Source organism: Zophobas morio, unplaced genomic scaffold (genome assembly GCF_036711695.1).
Source record: "Zophobas morio isolate AGI-343-1 ecotype UQ-CSIRO unplaced genomic scaffold, CSIRO_AGI_Zmor_V1 ptg000014l, whole genome shotgun sequence".
NCBI classification, from domain to species: Eukaryota; Metazoa; Arthropoda; class Insecta; order Coleoptera; family Tenebrionidae; genus Zophobas; species Zophobas morio.
In genome coordinates, this window is record NW_026972119.1 from 3636789 (window position 1) to 3653929 (window position 17141).

Below are 17141 nucleotides of genomic sequence, written 5' to 3' on the forward strand. Positions count from 1 at the left end.
GCAGCTTCTTCTGTTTCGAAAGGCTTTTTGCTTCAGAATCACTCATTTCTCGATTGAACAACATTTTTTTCTAAAAACTGACACATTGTTTACAACTATGGTTTACAACAAATTTGAGCGGTTGTCATAACACTGCAAACATTCTCTTGGTTCTTGATTTTTAATTAATAAAAAAATTTAATTAGCTCTTTTTCTTTTTCATTTTTGGGCAGTTGTAGATAAAGTTTTGTATTTCATACGTGGGCTAGAGCATATTACAGCAACTCGTGTGATTACAGATGACTCGGTCTAACGACCTCGTCATCTGCAATCTTCACACTCGTAGTGCTGTAATAATGGCTCTATCCCACTAATAAGATAAATAACTATTAACTATGTATGAAACTATTAAAAAATGCACTTTTGCTAATAAAAGCTACGTATACATTCTTAACGCCTTCAATACGAGCGTCAAAGTCAACAACGAACTCAATATTTAACTTACAATCCCCTTGAAAGTTTCAAACTTTTTTTAATCGATTTTTACAAGAAATAAAATTTTAATTTACAAATTTACTGCATTTCTCCTTGTCTCGTTCCTTCATTTCACCTACCAAAGAACGTCTACAATCCATTACTGCCGCTACTGTAATTTTCACAGCTGTTAGTATTTTACACAGAAACAGTTTTCCAGCTACACGACTTCTTTGGGAATAGAAGTACGAGAAAATTTTCAACCCAATCTCCTCCGAAACTGCAATTTTCCATCAGTGAAATATTTATAGTTATTCTGATGTGGAAGATGCAAACTGCTACGTCTTGGTATAATCGAAATATTTTTAATAAGACAGGTCACAAGTATTTTTCTGTTGTAAATTACGATTACGAGTCACTCGAGGGGTTGCGACACCTCTTTAATCCACTTAGTGATCCTTAACGTAAAAAATGTCGAAAATAAATTTTTTATAAGAGTTGGAAAATTACAACTTCCGTTACTCTCACGTTAATGGATTAGTTAACACAAAATTTATTTACTGTATGTGTTTCTTTCCGTGCGATTAACAGTTTTACCAGATGTGTTAATAAATATGGTTAGCTACACTTTCTTTACTTAACAAATGTTGGTCTTTTAATTTCTTGACAGTTCAATATTTGGGAAAAAATATGGGTCCCTAAGAGCAAAGTTAATAGGTTATAAAAACTTCTTCTCCTATAAAAAGTCATTTATAAATAACTCTCCAGTTTTTCTTATAATAATGTCTTGAGATGTTTGTTTTTAAACATCCAATTTAATTGTCTCGTTTTCTTCTACTGTTGTTATGCTAAAATTGGCTCTCCATTAATCGGATTTCTCTTATCCTTGTCACAACAAGACAAATAAATTTTAATAGTGCCGGATTAGCCGTGCCGCTATTGTCATCGAACAAAAACTTTTCGTGGTGTTAAAATCCTTTTGACTTATATTGTTACATAATTTTCACTGTGATAAATTGATAGCACTAAGAGAGATAAAAGCAGTTAAAAATGACACCAAAAGTTAATAATAAATTATGAACCTTTCAGTACTTCCCACGGAGTTCTGGTTTTTATGGTGTAATAATTTTTGTTCCAGTTTCATTAAAGAGATGTCTTTGGGGATGTCCGTGTAAGTTTGTGTTAGGTAAAGCTAACAAGCAAACAAGGGAGGAAATTGCTAAAATGAGCTACTGTAAGCTGCACGTGATAATTCTGTCCAGAAATAATTGCTGCTAGTTCTGAAGATACTTAAAAATAATTATATTTCAATATTTATTTCGAGATTTTGTGCTGTATTTAATTTATGCATTTGTTGAGTTTTATCCAATATAGTTTTTGTTATGTTGTTATGTTGTTTATATTTTCAATAAAATTTCAGTGTATATATAATGACAACTGATTGAGTTCTTGAGTTAATTTAATCTTTTAGCAACTCTGATATTGTAAAAAAACTTTGATTGAATTTTAGGGACTGTTACTTGCAACAGTTATGATTGAATTTTGACACTCCATGTGAGCTGTGAATTTGTGACCGTACATCGTAATAATAAAGAGGTATCATATCAGTGCTATATTTCGATTTTATATTGATGATAGCTACGAATTTAAAGGTTTAATATACCTATGAAACGTAACTAGGTATTAGGGAGTTGTAAGAAGTTCGTCTTCTAAATCTTTTTAAATGTGGAACATTTTTAACACTAATGGAAGTTTTCTGAATTAAATGTTGGATGTTTATATGTTCCAGAATTTACGTTTACAGTGCTCTCTGATAGGTCGTTAATAAATTTTGTATAAAAATTGCTATAAAAAAAACTCAAAAACGATGGTAAAAAGCTTACCAATTAGCAGTGAAACTTAACAAAATTATTTTATTCTCTGTCTGTGTTATCATCAAAATGTCTCCACCGAAACTATTACCGGAAGTTTACAACGCGTTTCAATTCTCTTTTCCTATTCAACTTGCTTTTTTTCCGCAAGTTAAATGTTCGTTGAATGCAAAATCCAGATTTTCTCATGTCTCGTAAAGTTTTCTGCTCAAACCTTAGTTTGGCGAGTTCTTTATAAATGTTTGAAAGTCGAATGAGAAATTTCAAATGACAAAATTGGAACCTGTAGTAAAAATCTAATGGGATTGCTGTCAAATTTTCATTGACGTGAAACTAAAGATCATGAATAGAAGCATTTACAGGTTTGTGTGCCCTTCAAATGTTTTTCTCAAGTATTTAAGGAAAACTAGAAGATAAGAATGTATTGTGTGACGTAATCCATATTCTGGTTTCTAACTAGCAAAGTTGCGACTTTTAATACAGACACCCATTTCCAATAATAAATTATGTGCATATAGTTATGTGATAAACACCTTGATATGTATTAACGACCAAATTTCCTTACCGGATCGATGCTATCTTTTCTCGCCTTTATTCTACTAACGTAACTGAAGTGGTTTTTTGTTCGATAAGTATAAGGAAATAAGCACAATAGAAAACTTATGTTAGAGTAGTTAAGGTAAAAGTTCACTTTTGTAGTTAAAATATCATTTTTGCACAGGAAACAGATCAGTGTTTGATTCACATATTATTCTCTTTAAGAGTGTTATACGATATTCTTACATTTTAATGCAGTTCTTCTGAAAGGAAGGGTCGCGATTTTCCCAGGAGGCCCGCGATGACTGCTGGGAGTTGTGAAAAAAATAATGAGATGTAGAAGTTGGCGAACTTCAACAAAAACAAATCAAAACCATATATCATAACTGCTACAAACATTTATTTACTAACCAATTAAGTTTCCTTTTTATTTGTGCACCAATAATAAACTGGACTGTAGGAATATCATCCTCCCTGGTTAACATGTTTGTATTTACTAAGTGATCTAACTAGTTTCTAATACGTAATCAATTACTTAGTGCATTTTAGTGCAAAGTGGGTCTTTTGTTTGCATGCATTCTGCGCAAAATCTCAAGCACACTCCCCCTACTAATTTCAAGTTAAATTGCTTTTCACTTAACCCATTGCTTTTTAATTTTGCCGATTTGCTTTCCACTCACTTGGCTTCCACTTTCCGTTTCTGATATCTTTTAAAACTTCCTTTGAAGTAGTAAAAGGAATGATTGGGTAGTAATTCTCTCTGTAAACTTCTCTTGACATCAGAATATTTAAAAGAAAGAATTAACAATTTTTATCATCTTATGAGTTGTGATAGGTATGAACTTACGTAAGTTAATATTTTTGGGAGTTTTTTGTCAACTTGAAATGTGAGAATCTGTTGGGTTGCTCTAAGTACGAATACTTCAGAAATTATTATAACTTCCGAAACTGCTACTCATCACGAAAAACATGCGAGTACAAAAATTTCTAAAATGATTTTCAAGTATACTATTTGCCAGAATTTGAAGAAAATCAGACGAGCCATTTCAAAACGCATTACAAATATACCGTAGTTATTACATCTAAGAGCACATTTTGCAATTAACGTTTGTTTACGATTATTTATGGACATAGCGTGATAGCCATTTTAGTATGTACATTATAATATTATGAAGTTGCCCTTATTGTTTTAAATACCAAGAAAAGCTTTTGGCATTCGTAACAATACTAACATGCGATATTTATTGAAATGAATACAGATGTATTATATCATTATGGTAAAAACTTACACAAATATCTTTAAGCTGAGGAAGTATTATTATTAAGGGTTACGAATGGCTACTTTCATGTTTTCTCGACGATTTTTATTAGACGATAACTCCGAAACTACTGGATTGATCTACACGATATTCCTAATATATTTGTACGTTAGGAATATCGTGTAAATAGATGGCAAAACGTAAACAAAATTTGTTTAATCATCCCCACCATCTTTGGGATGCTGTCATCTCCAAAATTTACAATAGTAAATGTGATTTAAATTTTATTTGTGGTTTACAGCAGACACGTAGAATGGAAGTCGAATGGAAGTCAAGTGAGTGGAAAGGAAATGGGCAAAATCAAAAAGCAATTTGAAAAGCAGTTTAACTTGAAATCAGGAGGGGTGAGTATATTTGAGATTTTGTGCAGAATGCAGGCCAACAAGAAAACCACTTTGCACTAAAATGCACTAAGTAAGATATTATATTATTTATTAGAAACTAGTTTGTTAAGTACGTTAGATTTTGTGCTTTACGAGAATTATGTTAAGTAGATCACGTAGTAAATACAAATAACATACACCAGGGAGTTCACAAAGAAAAACGAAATTTAGTAGCAGTTATGATATGGTTTTAAATTGTTTTTATTGAAGTTTGCCATCTTCTGCATCTCGTTATTTTTTTTCACAGCTCCCAACAGTCATCGCGAGGTTTCCTGGGAAAATTGTTACCTTTTCTTTTAGCAGAAATGTATTAAATTGTATGAATAACACTCTTAAAGAGAATAATATGCGAATCAAATAATGATCTGTTTCCTGTGCAAAGCTCAGTTATACTTCAACGACAAAACTGAACCTTTTCCTTAATTAGGTTTCCATTGTGCGGATTTCCTTAAACCGATCAAAGAAAATCTCAGCTTGTCAGTTATTTTATCAGAATAAAGGCATCGATCCCGTAAGGAAATTTCGACGTTAATACAAATCAAGGTGTTTAGCATATGACTAGATGCACATAATTTATTATTGAAAATGGATGTCTGTATTAAAACTTGGAAACCTTGCCAGTTAGAAAGAATAATATGGATTACGTTGTACAACGCAATCTTTTCTTCTAGCTTTCCTTAAAAACTTGGACAAAACAGATTTTGACAGCAGTTCACTAGATTTGTACTACAGTTTTTAAATTTGTCTTAAAATTTTGTCGAATAAATCTAAAATATGCAAAATGTTATAAACTTATACTTATAGTGTACCAACGCATTCATAGAGTTATATATTTTAATGATCAAATCAAAAATGATTCACTCCATTTTCCCGAAAATTTGAGAATACAGTAGTATTGTTATTGGTATTGCACTGCATCTATTCAATTGAATTATCGATCAATGTCCTTGCTAAAATGATGATGACCTCATTATAAAATTTTGTTGTAGGAAAATTCACTTGAAACATACGCATGGCATGCTTCTTTACAAATCGTATAATTTTTCGAAGAATCTGTGTTTGTTCGTCTGTACTTTAGTGGCGAGGGAAGTTCTGTTTAACTAACTTTAGACCAATTTTTTTTAAGAAATACTTGTTCAGTAAATTTTAATCGATATTCTGCAGTCAGTAATCACTAAATCAAGATTAGTATTTTGTGAAAATTTTCGCTATGCAGGTTCTAGATAAGTAAAGTAACACTAACAAAAAGCCATTTGGATATTTTTCGAGGACCACTACATGTCAAATCACAAATAAGCGAGAATTATTTAACAAAATTTTGACTTGTCTTCATCAAATGTTTAGTGAGGGCGAATAGACAAATTTGATTAGCGTCTTACGATTAACACAACATTGTTAAAATAGACCTACAGTTTCCTTATAGCCTGTCCAACACTTTTAGAAATTCTCTGTATGATAAAGTCACTTAAAGACAAAAAACAGAAACAAAGAACCTATATATTTGTATTGTACAAGCTGTGAAAAGTTAAGTAATAAAATGTGATTTAATGGTTTATATTCGCTCTCAATCTCACCTTAGCGCTGGTGCAGGTAATTCAGTAGATGGGAATCGGACTTGAGCCAATCACAGGCTACAGTTTTCGAATTTTGACGTTCACCTTACTTAGGTTTGGCTCTTGTGCTCGTGTTACATCCGTGGACGATTAGCGGGTACGTATATATACATGATTCATATATGGGGTAGGTATATCTATGGGGACAAATGTGGAAGCGAGTGGTTAAACAATTGCACTCTCTGAAAGAAAATTTCTTGGAATTTTGAACGCGACTATTCAGTCTATTTTAGACTCAACAGATCAATTTTTCCGCCTAACGACGCCGCCTTATAACTGGAACGTTGAACAATGTATCTTTGGTCGCACATCAATCCTAATCCAAACCTGGAACCACTACGTTCCTACAGGAAAGGTGATTCAAGTAATATGAGATCATTCTTGCGAGTACCAGTCGACACCATCTTTTTACTTACTTCAACTATATTGAATAATCAACGTCGTAAACGTTAGAGTATGCACCGACGACGATTGCAAACGAATAGACATAAGCAAGGGTTGATAAATACCTACTAACACCAAATTTTGACATGAGAATGCACTTTGAGTGAATGAAATTGTGATCCTCGGGACGGGGAGTAGTGGAAAATTTATTGGCAGTAGAATCCCTTTCAAAGACATTTTAAAGTCTAACTAAAAAGATAGGACTTGACCTGGTCACCGCACATATTCCTCAAGTAGGTAGTCTTTGTCTTTAGTAATGTATTTGCAATAACTATACTAATGCGTGGTGTTTATATTTTTAGTGTTAATTCTTTGTGTTAGTATCATGTTAGCCCTGTGGCAGTGGTAAACAAACGTCCGATCTGATTCAACAAATGGTTGTGATTATCTATCGAAGCTAATTAAATATTAATAATATAGTTTCTCCGGTCACTGAGTAAAACTACCGTTAAATGTAGAAGATCCACAGAATAGCCGCTGTTACAAAATTTCGGAAATTAGGCAAAAGTTTTTATGAATATTTCTGGTGGAATCAATCAGACAATTTATTTAAAAAGTGATTATATCAAGGAATTCATTATACCCTTTTAAGGCAGAAGTTATGCACACATTACTTAATTTAGTAAATCCGTAAATTAGAATTACAAGTTTTTGAGATGAAATATTTAGTAAAATAACTTCTCTGTGAATAAAAAAAAATACACTGCGTTTAATGTTCCTTGACTGCTCTTTCCTGCAAGAAAAACGTTTTTACATTTTGGGTTCAAATAATAAAAGTCAGAACAGTTGAAGTACTAATACTACCTAGAGTTTTACAATATTTTTAATAATACAAAATTAATTTACTCTAATTTTGATATTAAAAAATATACGAATATCCTAATGTGACATCACTTTAACGTCACTTGGAAACTAAAATGATTCATACACGCAGTGATTTATTTTTTTTTTGGGAAATCCATTGCAAATAACAGTAAAACAAAAGTATGTTAATAAAGCAACATGACATTAGAAGTTTTCTTGAGAAGATCGTTAACTGAAATGTCTTATAATTTTTTAAAGAAGTCTGTTATGGATAGAAGAATAGTATTTTTCAGACAAGGTGAAAAAATGGTACTACAAGCTTTATTTATTTATGACAATTTTTTTATGTTAAAATAAAACTGTAGGTAAATTTAAAAACAAATTACTGTTATTTATTTGTGGATTTATTGATTAATATGGATAAAATAAGTCATATACGTCACTAAATGCACTATAATAGTAATAAATAGAAATATTAGGACAACTGTTTAAAATTTCATTCACAGTATTGGTGAATACATAAATAAAGAAAAAAAAAATGTTAAAACTTGATTTTGCGAATTTTATTTTTTTTTTTGAGAACCTCTATAATTTAAAATAAATATATGGATGTAATGTTAAATTAAATATATGCTACGTGTATGTTTCAAATAAGTTTTTCCTTTATAAAATTATGTGATGACGTCTTCAGCATTTTTGCAAGGAGATGTATGTCAATTTCAGTAGGTGCAGTGTAGTACTAATAACAGCAGTGTTATATTCCCAAATTTTTAGGAAATGTGAAGTGAGCCGATCTTGATTTAATCAATAAAATAAATTGATTCATTCATAATTTTTTTGAGACACCCTCTATAAGCAATTCTATAAAATATGGATGCAGTGATAAATCGGAATCATACAATCATCATATTTTGCACATTCTCGATAGGATTTGTTCAGTAAAGTTTTGAGATGACGTCATAATTTTTTTTAATAAACAGATATATTTTGAAAAAAAATACTATGCTTGCGATAAGTTTAAAACGTGTGCAAAATTTCAAAGCATTGACTGTTGCAATGCCTAATTTATTCAATAAAATAAATTGACTCATTCATTATTTTTTTTAAGTCACCCTGTACAAACAATTCCAAAAAAATATTAATGGAATAATAAATCACAAGTACACACACATCATATTTTGCACCATTTTGGATAAGATATAAACATATATATTTTGGTTAAAAATTTACTGATAACTTTAAAACGCCCACAAGATTTCAAACCATTCGATTTTGCAGTTTGAACATTAAATTGCAAAATGTTGTTATACGTATAATTTTGATTTTCTGAATGTCTCACGTAAAAAATCAACACGAGTTAATAAACTATACGTGTAGGACTAGGTGATTTTATACAATTTTGAACCCATTTACTATGTACAATTTTGAGGTAACGTCATCATATTGTTGGTGGGGATGATTAGACAAAGTTTGGTTAGCGTTTTATCATTTACATGACATTCATAATACCCATATAAAATTTGCCAAACATCGGTCCGGTAGTTTCGGAGATTATTTGTCTACAAAAATTCACACAGACGGCGGATAGACAGACGGAAACGGGAGACCTGTATTTTTGTACTCTAGGGGTCATAACACATCGAGAAAATGTGAAAGTAGCCAGTCGCCTGATGGACTCGATTATTAGCTCACGCTCGGGAAGTAAAATGTCTAGAAATCCGTTCCTGTTAACATGGACCATATGGAATGTGTTTTTACTGGAAGTTATGACTTATGAGTTACTGAAATATACTATTGTAGGCTGTCCTTATTAAGAGGCGATAGAAAATCGAGCAACACTTCGTGCAATCTTTACATTCGCAGTCTTATTAAAAAAATTAAATAGGTACACTTAAATACATTACCAAATAATCGACGTTTTATTAACTATGTTTGTTGCCTTAAATATTCTGAATTCATAACTTCGTGCTTTACCAAACCTTTCATGATAAGATTAACTCAATCTGACCTTCATTTCTTGCCTATAACTGTGTAAGAAATTCTACGACACACTAAGTCGTTCTAGTTGATTTGATGACCCAGTTCTTATGCTGCATTTCCTCCCTGCTACGATGGAGCAGATTCTAAAAATACCACTGAAAAAAAAGAAACCCAAAAATTACCAAGTCTCTAAGATCCACGTCAGTCAACGCGATAACGCTGAAACAATCGAAACATTTAGGTATTCATCTACATAAAATGCTGCAAATGGATAGATATTTTTCTAATTTATATGATGATCTTAAATGGAAATCCGACGTTCACTGATCACGAAAAAGATGAGATTAGGGGACCTTTTTTTAAGATACTACTCAAGCCTATCGTCAATTTTGTTCCAGTTTTTTAGCATCATCCAGCATAAGTTGTATTATATGTATGATGGTTGTTTGAAACCGTTTCAAATATTATTCCCCTTTTTCTATGTACATATCATCAAATTAAACAAACATCGGAAATGCACTATACCAAACGTCTTAGTGTAAAAAAACCTGTTTCTGTCATTCTATTGCACAACCTTATTATTAATCAATTAATCATACAATCAGGTGCAAGAAGGAGTTTGAATTACTGTTATGATTATCATTATTATTACTCTTTATGTTTTCGTGCATAAACAAAATCCTCAGAACAACGTAAAAGTGCGACCACTAAAAAAGTATACCGTTTTTTTTATTTCGTTTCCATTATACACCTACCGCATATTTAAAACAATCCATTAGCAACAGTGTTTTATTTAATCAATCTGACATGAAATGGTTTCACGCGAAAAAAATCATTGAACTTGAAATACCGAAAGCCCACTAAAGTACGCAACATGTCTGTTGAAAATGGGCAAACGGATTAAACCAAGCAACGAACAAAGGAAAAGGACAAAATAAAAAAAAGTATTCAACTAGTCATTATAAAAATTTTAATCTCTAACCAGAGTGTTCAAAAATCGTATTTTTGAATTTTTCTATTTTCAAAAATAATAAACAATGATAACCTATAGATTCCACCACCAAGGCCACGTAAACTCCTCTTCGTACAAGTGAACAGCTGTGTCGTGGGATGCGCGTTCGGTGTCCGCGCCCCTGCGGAAGGCGGCGGTGGTGGTGGCGGCGGCAGCAGCAGGCATCAGCGGCGCGGCGGCCACGGCGGCAGTGCGTTGCAGCATGATCCGCGTGAGGGCCGCGTACGCGCCATGTGAAAGTGTTGAGTGACCATGAGGCAGGGCTGGCAGGAGACGCTCCTGCGGGGGCTACTCCTGCTCCTGCTGCTCCTCGGATCCCGTCGCCGGAGCTTCGTCGTCTCGCAGGAATCGAATGATGCCGGTGAGTTCCGGTAAACAGTCGCTCTTCCCGGAAATTCCGGATCGCTTAATTCGCCCCGATATCAAGTTGCGGTTGTTTGACGCTGGATTACGCTAATTCTATGAATCTGGGAGCGAGTTTAGCCGAATTTATACGGGATATGGTTCAGCTCGTACTTAAACGCTCAAATCTTATCATAAATTTATTTAGTTTGGGCTTAGTACGAGATTTTCTTTGTTTGATGTGCGGCTTCTTCACAAAGTTTGTAACACGAGAATATTCTAGCACGGCTGAGAAGCGACAAATCTAGATAAGCTAGTCAATCATCAACGGATTTTAAACTTCTGTTATATTTTTATTTCCAAACCAGAAGTTGACACAATACTGCAATTAGACAATTTTACAAATGCTTTCATTTTAGATTTTTTAAATCCTTTTTGTAATTTGCATTTAAATTACTTTCTAAAAGTTTTGCCTTTGTAGGTACTGTTTTATAGATCCAAAATTTATTATCTTGTCTTTTTTAAGACATTTTTTTTGGACATTAGGCAAAATATTGATGAAGTAATTCCATTTAAAATCGAAATCAATATAAGTTTAAAGCCAGTACGCGGTCTCTTTTGATAATTTTTGGTTAAAACTATCTTATAAATATCTGAACTATAGGAAATTACCTAAACATTCTCTCGTTGCCACTCAGAACTGTCAGTGTGGTACTGGTTGTGCTTCAGAAGCGTAAATAAACTTACACTTTTTGTGCAGGCAAGTTATCACCGATAAGAGATTCTTTCCAAGGAGGTCGATGTTGTTCCTGCACAGATATTTATCTTTTGCTTTAAAGGATCTTTCACATTATCCTCTTCACTCCATAATCTCGTTATCCTAAATTAAAAGTTTTCTCATTTGGAGAGTATCTCTTGTATTCACAAAATCACGTAATGCTCTATAGGCGCATTGCTTTTTTATTTAAAATGAAACCAAAAAGTATAAAGATATATTATATTACAAGCACAAATTAAACGCAGTTTGGAATTTACCTTAGTATCTGCGTAATTCGCTAACATTTTTATACACCGTTCCCAAAGGTATAATCCAAAGGAGTGTAAAATAAAGTATTCTTTACTGCAGGGTCTACAGTTTGCTACAAAAATTAATGATTAGGTACGTATATTTTTTGATTAAATTTTAACATTACTTTACAAAAATATATTCCATAAAATAGGGAGACTTCGTTAATATTTCCTGATACGGACGCAAAAAGCCTTAATTATGAAATATTTGGTGAAAGAAGAATATATACACCCAATCAAATAAAAAAGTAATCTGGAGGCTTCACATATCGCAAATTGTGGTTCGTTGTTTATTGTTGTTTTTCCTAGCTTAGGTTCCATCTAATTAAATCCCATGTTCTCTTGATGAAGAATTAAAATGAAATATTCTAAAATAATAAAGTAAGCCATGTTTTCATCCTTCCGGCGTTTAAATTGCGTGTTTATAGAACACAGTTACGTAATGACTTATTACCACTGGCGATGTTTCATTATCTAACTGTTTTCAGTTCACCTTGAATTCAAATGAATATTTTCCTACGATTTCATTCGAATTCAAAACGTTGATTAACTACCAACTGATATGGACCATCGTCCAATCAAATGACCACGGTTAGCCGCTACATGATCGGATCTGAAATTTTATTCTACTACTCAGATTTGAAATAAATTATATGTATCGATTGCGTTACAGTGTTGTTTTAACATTACTAGGATAAATCTTTGCCAAGATCTTTCTAACATTTATCTCATTTTATTCATTGCTCAACCAAGTAATTTTTTTAATATCAGAAATGTCTTTTTTGTCGACTATATATTTTCTATTTTTTTTTGTGAACAACTGTTGCTTAAAGAAGTATACGAGTTGTAGGAGAGTTATATCTTCTTGCCACACATGAGTTTTGGATGTTTTTTGTAATTTTCGAATCGAATTTCTTTTAAAAGTGTTTTCTATTTTGTTTTAATTAATTCCCAAAAATTAATCTAACGTTAAAGCGGCGGTTTAAAGTTCTTGTTTAAAACAACATTTTATGTATATTTCAGATCTTGAATTGTTTTCCTTCTCTTCTGTTTTCTTCGTATGTATTACTATTTTCTCGTCCCTTATAAAATGTATAAAGTTATTTCAAAAATTTCAGGAAAATTAGTTGAATTGTTTCTGATATGATCAAAACATACTTTTATACCGTTAAGGCATAATGTATAGTACGGAGTACGGACGAACATATACCTACGCCTTCTTCGAAAAATCATAATATTTAATTTTGCAAGTTTTATTTTTTAATGATAATCTCTATAACTTATAATATGTGTGAACTATTAAAGTACAGCTAAAGGAACATGCTATGCATATGCTTCAAGTGAGTTTTTCCGTAACAAAATGTTCAGATCCAAATTATTTCTGGCACTTTATTGTGACACTTAAATGTAGTGGTAAAGACTTCAAAGTTTTGACGAATCAAGTGTAGACTATTGTTGTAAGGGTACAAAACTGTACTTTTGGATAGCCAATAAACTAAGTAATCTTCCCGAACTTTCAGTTATCTGCTCTCTTCAGGCGAAATACAGAGAGAGCGATAAAAAACACGATTGAAGACAGCGGTGGAATTCTGAAATTTGTATTTGCAACTTAAAGTTTCAAATTGCTGGTAATCTGATAAGACGAAAATTCCATCAAAGACAATTCTTCAAAAATCCATCGCCGTCGTTGATAGTGTTGTTTGCTCTCTCGGTATATTGACCTTCTTTGCTTTATACAATCAACTAGTCTATCTGCTGTTCTGTTGTCTGAAATTTTTTAAAACTAATGGTCCTAAACGTAGAAGTGGAGGAGTTTGTATTTATGTAAAAGATTATTCATCCTGATATTCCATTATATCTTCCGTCAATATATCGGTGTCACTATTTTTGGAGTTACCAGTTTATTAAGGGAGATGAAGAAATAAATTTTGAAGAAGTTTATTACGTAATCTGTTGTTACTTCAGAGAGTCGATTGTACAGTTATAAAGTTTATAAAATTTTGTTATAGCATAACTTTTAATGTGTTAATTTTTGATGCACTATATCATTTTATACTTTTACTATAATGGCAGATATATTTAATATTTAATTTTATAGTAAAAACATTAATATTATTAAAGGGTAAAAGCACATGTTATGATATGTACTTTAGATCAAATTTATAGAACTGTGAAATGATGGCGTCAGTTGTTCAGGAAAACTGAGTAGTACACGAAACATACGCGATAATCTTAAAATACACATACAATTTCGAAATAATCGCTTCCCTACTTTTAAAAATTATTTGCCTACTAAAACCACTGTCAAACATACAAAAACAGACAGTCAGGTGACAGAGAGACTGGAATGGGTGACCGAAATTTTCATTTTATTTAAGTTGTGAAACCTCAAAAAAACATTAAATTTAGTTGTAATAATGTAATAATTATCGTCAGTAAATAGAAAAAGATAAGAGCTAAAAATCTCAAGGTGTTTTTTTTTTATTAAAATCAAAATAACACATATTTATATTAACTAAAAGCGCCTTAAAGTGCATTATACTACAGAATTGACTAAAAATATAGAAGTATTTAAAACAGTGCACAAAACACTCTCCGCAGTGATTCTAAATGTCTGTGTACTTAATTTGTATACTATCCTCAAAGATATTTGGCGTTTATGACTTCACACCAATTTGACTCCCATTATAATTCAATAGGCCGTCACAACCGGATGTCTTAAACCGATACCTACCTGAAAAGACCTTTTCTGGTAAAAGCACAGGGCAGGATCTGAGTTTTGCATTTACCGACAACTGCGCCTTTCGAGTTTTTTATTTTTATTACAGCACAACTATTTACTTATTAACTACTACTGCTTATTTATTGATCGAAATAGTCACTGTCATCATCACTCGACTCTTCTAAATTAATAATTAACGGTGTTATCAACCGTGCCCTGTACTGGTCTTCTTCTTTTGTGGAATGTCGTACACAATTGGCCCACATTTCGGCAGTTATTTTGGAAGCTTCTTCCCTAATTATGTCAATTGTTGCACTACTAAATTTTGGTGCCGTATTATTCCTTCTTATATTATTTTTCATTTGCGACCAGATTAGTTCGATGGGGTTAAATATACAATGGTACGGCGGAAGTGTGATGTAGAGAGCGGATTTCGGTCGGGCTAGACAAAGCCAAACTCGGTACGGCTCGTACGGGATGGGAATTCATTGCAGTTACGGGCTGCACTTCGTTTATTTGAGATTAGAATACCGCTGATTCGTTGCACTCTGCTGTTAATTCCAGTTCTCATTTACTTAGCCGTTTGATTAATAAATCGTTAATTGTACTTATGGAATAAGTGATATTCAAATTCAATGATTATCTATCACCCGCTACTGAGTCCCGGCGATCCAGCGCGTCCCCACCTATAATCGTGACGTAGCCCGACAGAAATCCGCTGTCTACTAATCACCCTAAATCCACGATCTCGCGCCATAGCATCTATTTTATATTGTTTCTCAAATTTTCGAGTGTGTAACACTTCTAATAATTGTGTCTTTGTGTAATTTTCTTCAAAGTATAAATCATGTTCCGTAAGGAAATTTTGAAATTTGAAAATTTTAACAAACAAAATTACTCTGAGTCCGGTCCTTCGCGTCTCGACCGTCCCTGGCACGTCGAAAAGGTCTTTTCAGGTAGGTATCGGTGAGCGGGTTTAAGACATCCGGTTGTGACGGCCTATTGAATTATAATGGGAGTCAAATTGGTGTGAAGTCATAAACGCCAAATATCTTTGAGGATAGTATACCTCTTGTACCTTTGATGATGTATATGATTAGTTATAAATTTGGGAATTGCACAAAATATACAGAGTGATTTCGAAACATATGCAATCATTGTAACCACGGCACCACGTACCGTAGTAAAGTGGAAATATTGAAAAAACAAATTAAAAGTCGAATGGTGCAAAACCACCACACACTACCCTCGACACGATGCCACTGATCCACCTTTAAACAGTAGGTGGAAAAATGTACGAATAAAAACGATGTAAGCACTTTCAGTTTCAACTAAAAGCAAAACCGATTTTTGTTAGGTTCTAATTCGTTCATTCGTCGTTAAAAGTCAATGCGAAAGATTATTAGTTGTAGAAACAAATGGTGGTTCTGAGAAGGACCGATTTTTGGTAATGATTAATGGCAATCGCGTTTTTATTCTGACGGATGTTTGGTCCTCGTCCCAGCGATTCCACATTGTGTATTAGAACAAATATAAGAGCAATTTAGAATGGTACTACCTTTTTACAATATATGTTCAAAACGTTGTTGCTGATAGCAATACAGGCTTCAGCACGTCTCAACATGTTTGCACGGATACGTAAAAAAAACTCCTGAAGTTCCACGAAGTGTAGCGGCTGCTACTTCCATTCGTTGTTGAAACTTTTGTTGATTTCCATAATAACTAACTGTTTCGTCCGACTTCACAGACAAAAATTACACGGATTGAGATCGGGTGAACGCAGAAGCCAAGCTACTGGGCCGCTTCTACCGACGCACTGATTAGGAAAATGGTTATTTAATCATTTAGTTACTGGCCTAGCAAAATGGGGTGGTGCTCCATCATGCAAGTACCTTATGCGAACTCGTTCATCTAGAGGCACTTCCACATCTACCTGTCCTTCCAACACATTGTTAAAAAACTCGAGGTACGACGCGTTTAGTGTATTTGGTAAACATAAGGTCGAATTAAGCGGTCATTTACGATACCGGCCCACACATTTATGGAAAACCGTCGTAGAAATCGTACTTCTTGACGAGCGTATGTAAGTGTTGTGGCTGTTAAAAACAGCATATCGAGTGAATCCCGATTCATCGGTAAACAGAATGCAATAAAAAGTTCGGGCGTTCATGAGATTGCTGTAACAACCATTTAGTAAATTTCACGACGTGGAAAATCAACGGGGTCCAAAGCTTGCATGATGTAGGCCTTGTACTTTTAATGTACGATGCACTACAAACTGTGAAACTCTAACTTCAGCTGCAAGTCGGCGAGTCAGTGCTGATGTCGGGTTCTTCTTCGAAGCGTTCCAAAATTTGTTCTTCAGCTTGCAGTATTCTTTCGGACCTATCACAACCATGATCGTGAATTTGAGGTTTGAAGGTACCATGCTTTCGGAGATGTTGTACCACTGATGTAAATGTTCGCGCCTACGCAATCGGGCGATTTGGAAAGCGCTCGATCTACAATTCGCGGGCCAAGTTGGGCTTTCCATCAGCCACACCATAAAGCATTGTCATGTCGACACGCTCTGAATTGGACAAAATCACCATTG

General features: G+C 33.3%; 1 protein-coding gene across 6 annotated transcripts in view; it reads left to right on the top strand.

Annotated features, from left to right (window-relative positions):
- Positions 1–10571: 10571 nt before the first annotated feature.
- The window catches only part of LOC135129206 (uncharacterized), a 122215-nt gene continuing 115645 nt past the window's right edge, over positions 10572–17141 (top strand). For all 6 annotated transcript variants that reach the window (XM_064056333.1, XM_064056334.1, XM_064056335.1 and 3 more), the window contains exon 1: positions 10572–10777. In XM_064056333.1, coding sequence (XP_063912403.1) covers positions 10669–10777 — 109 coding nt within the window. In that variant the 5' untranslated portion in view covers positions 10572–10668. The remainder of the gene's footprint in view (positions 10778–17141) is intronic.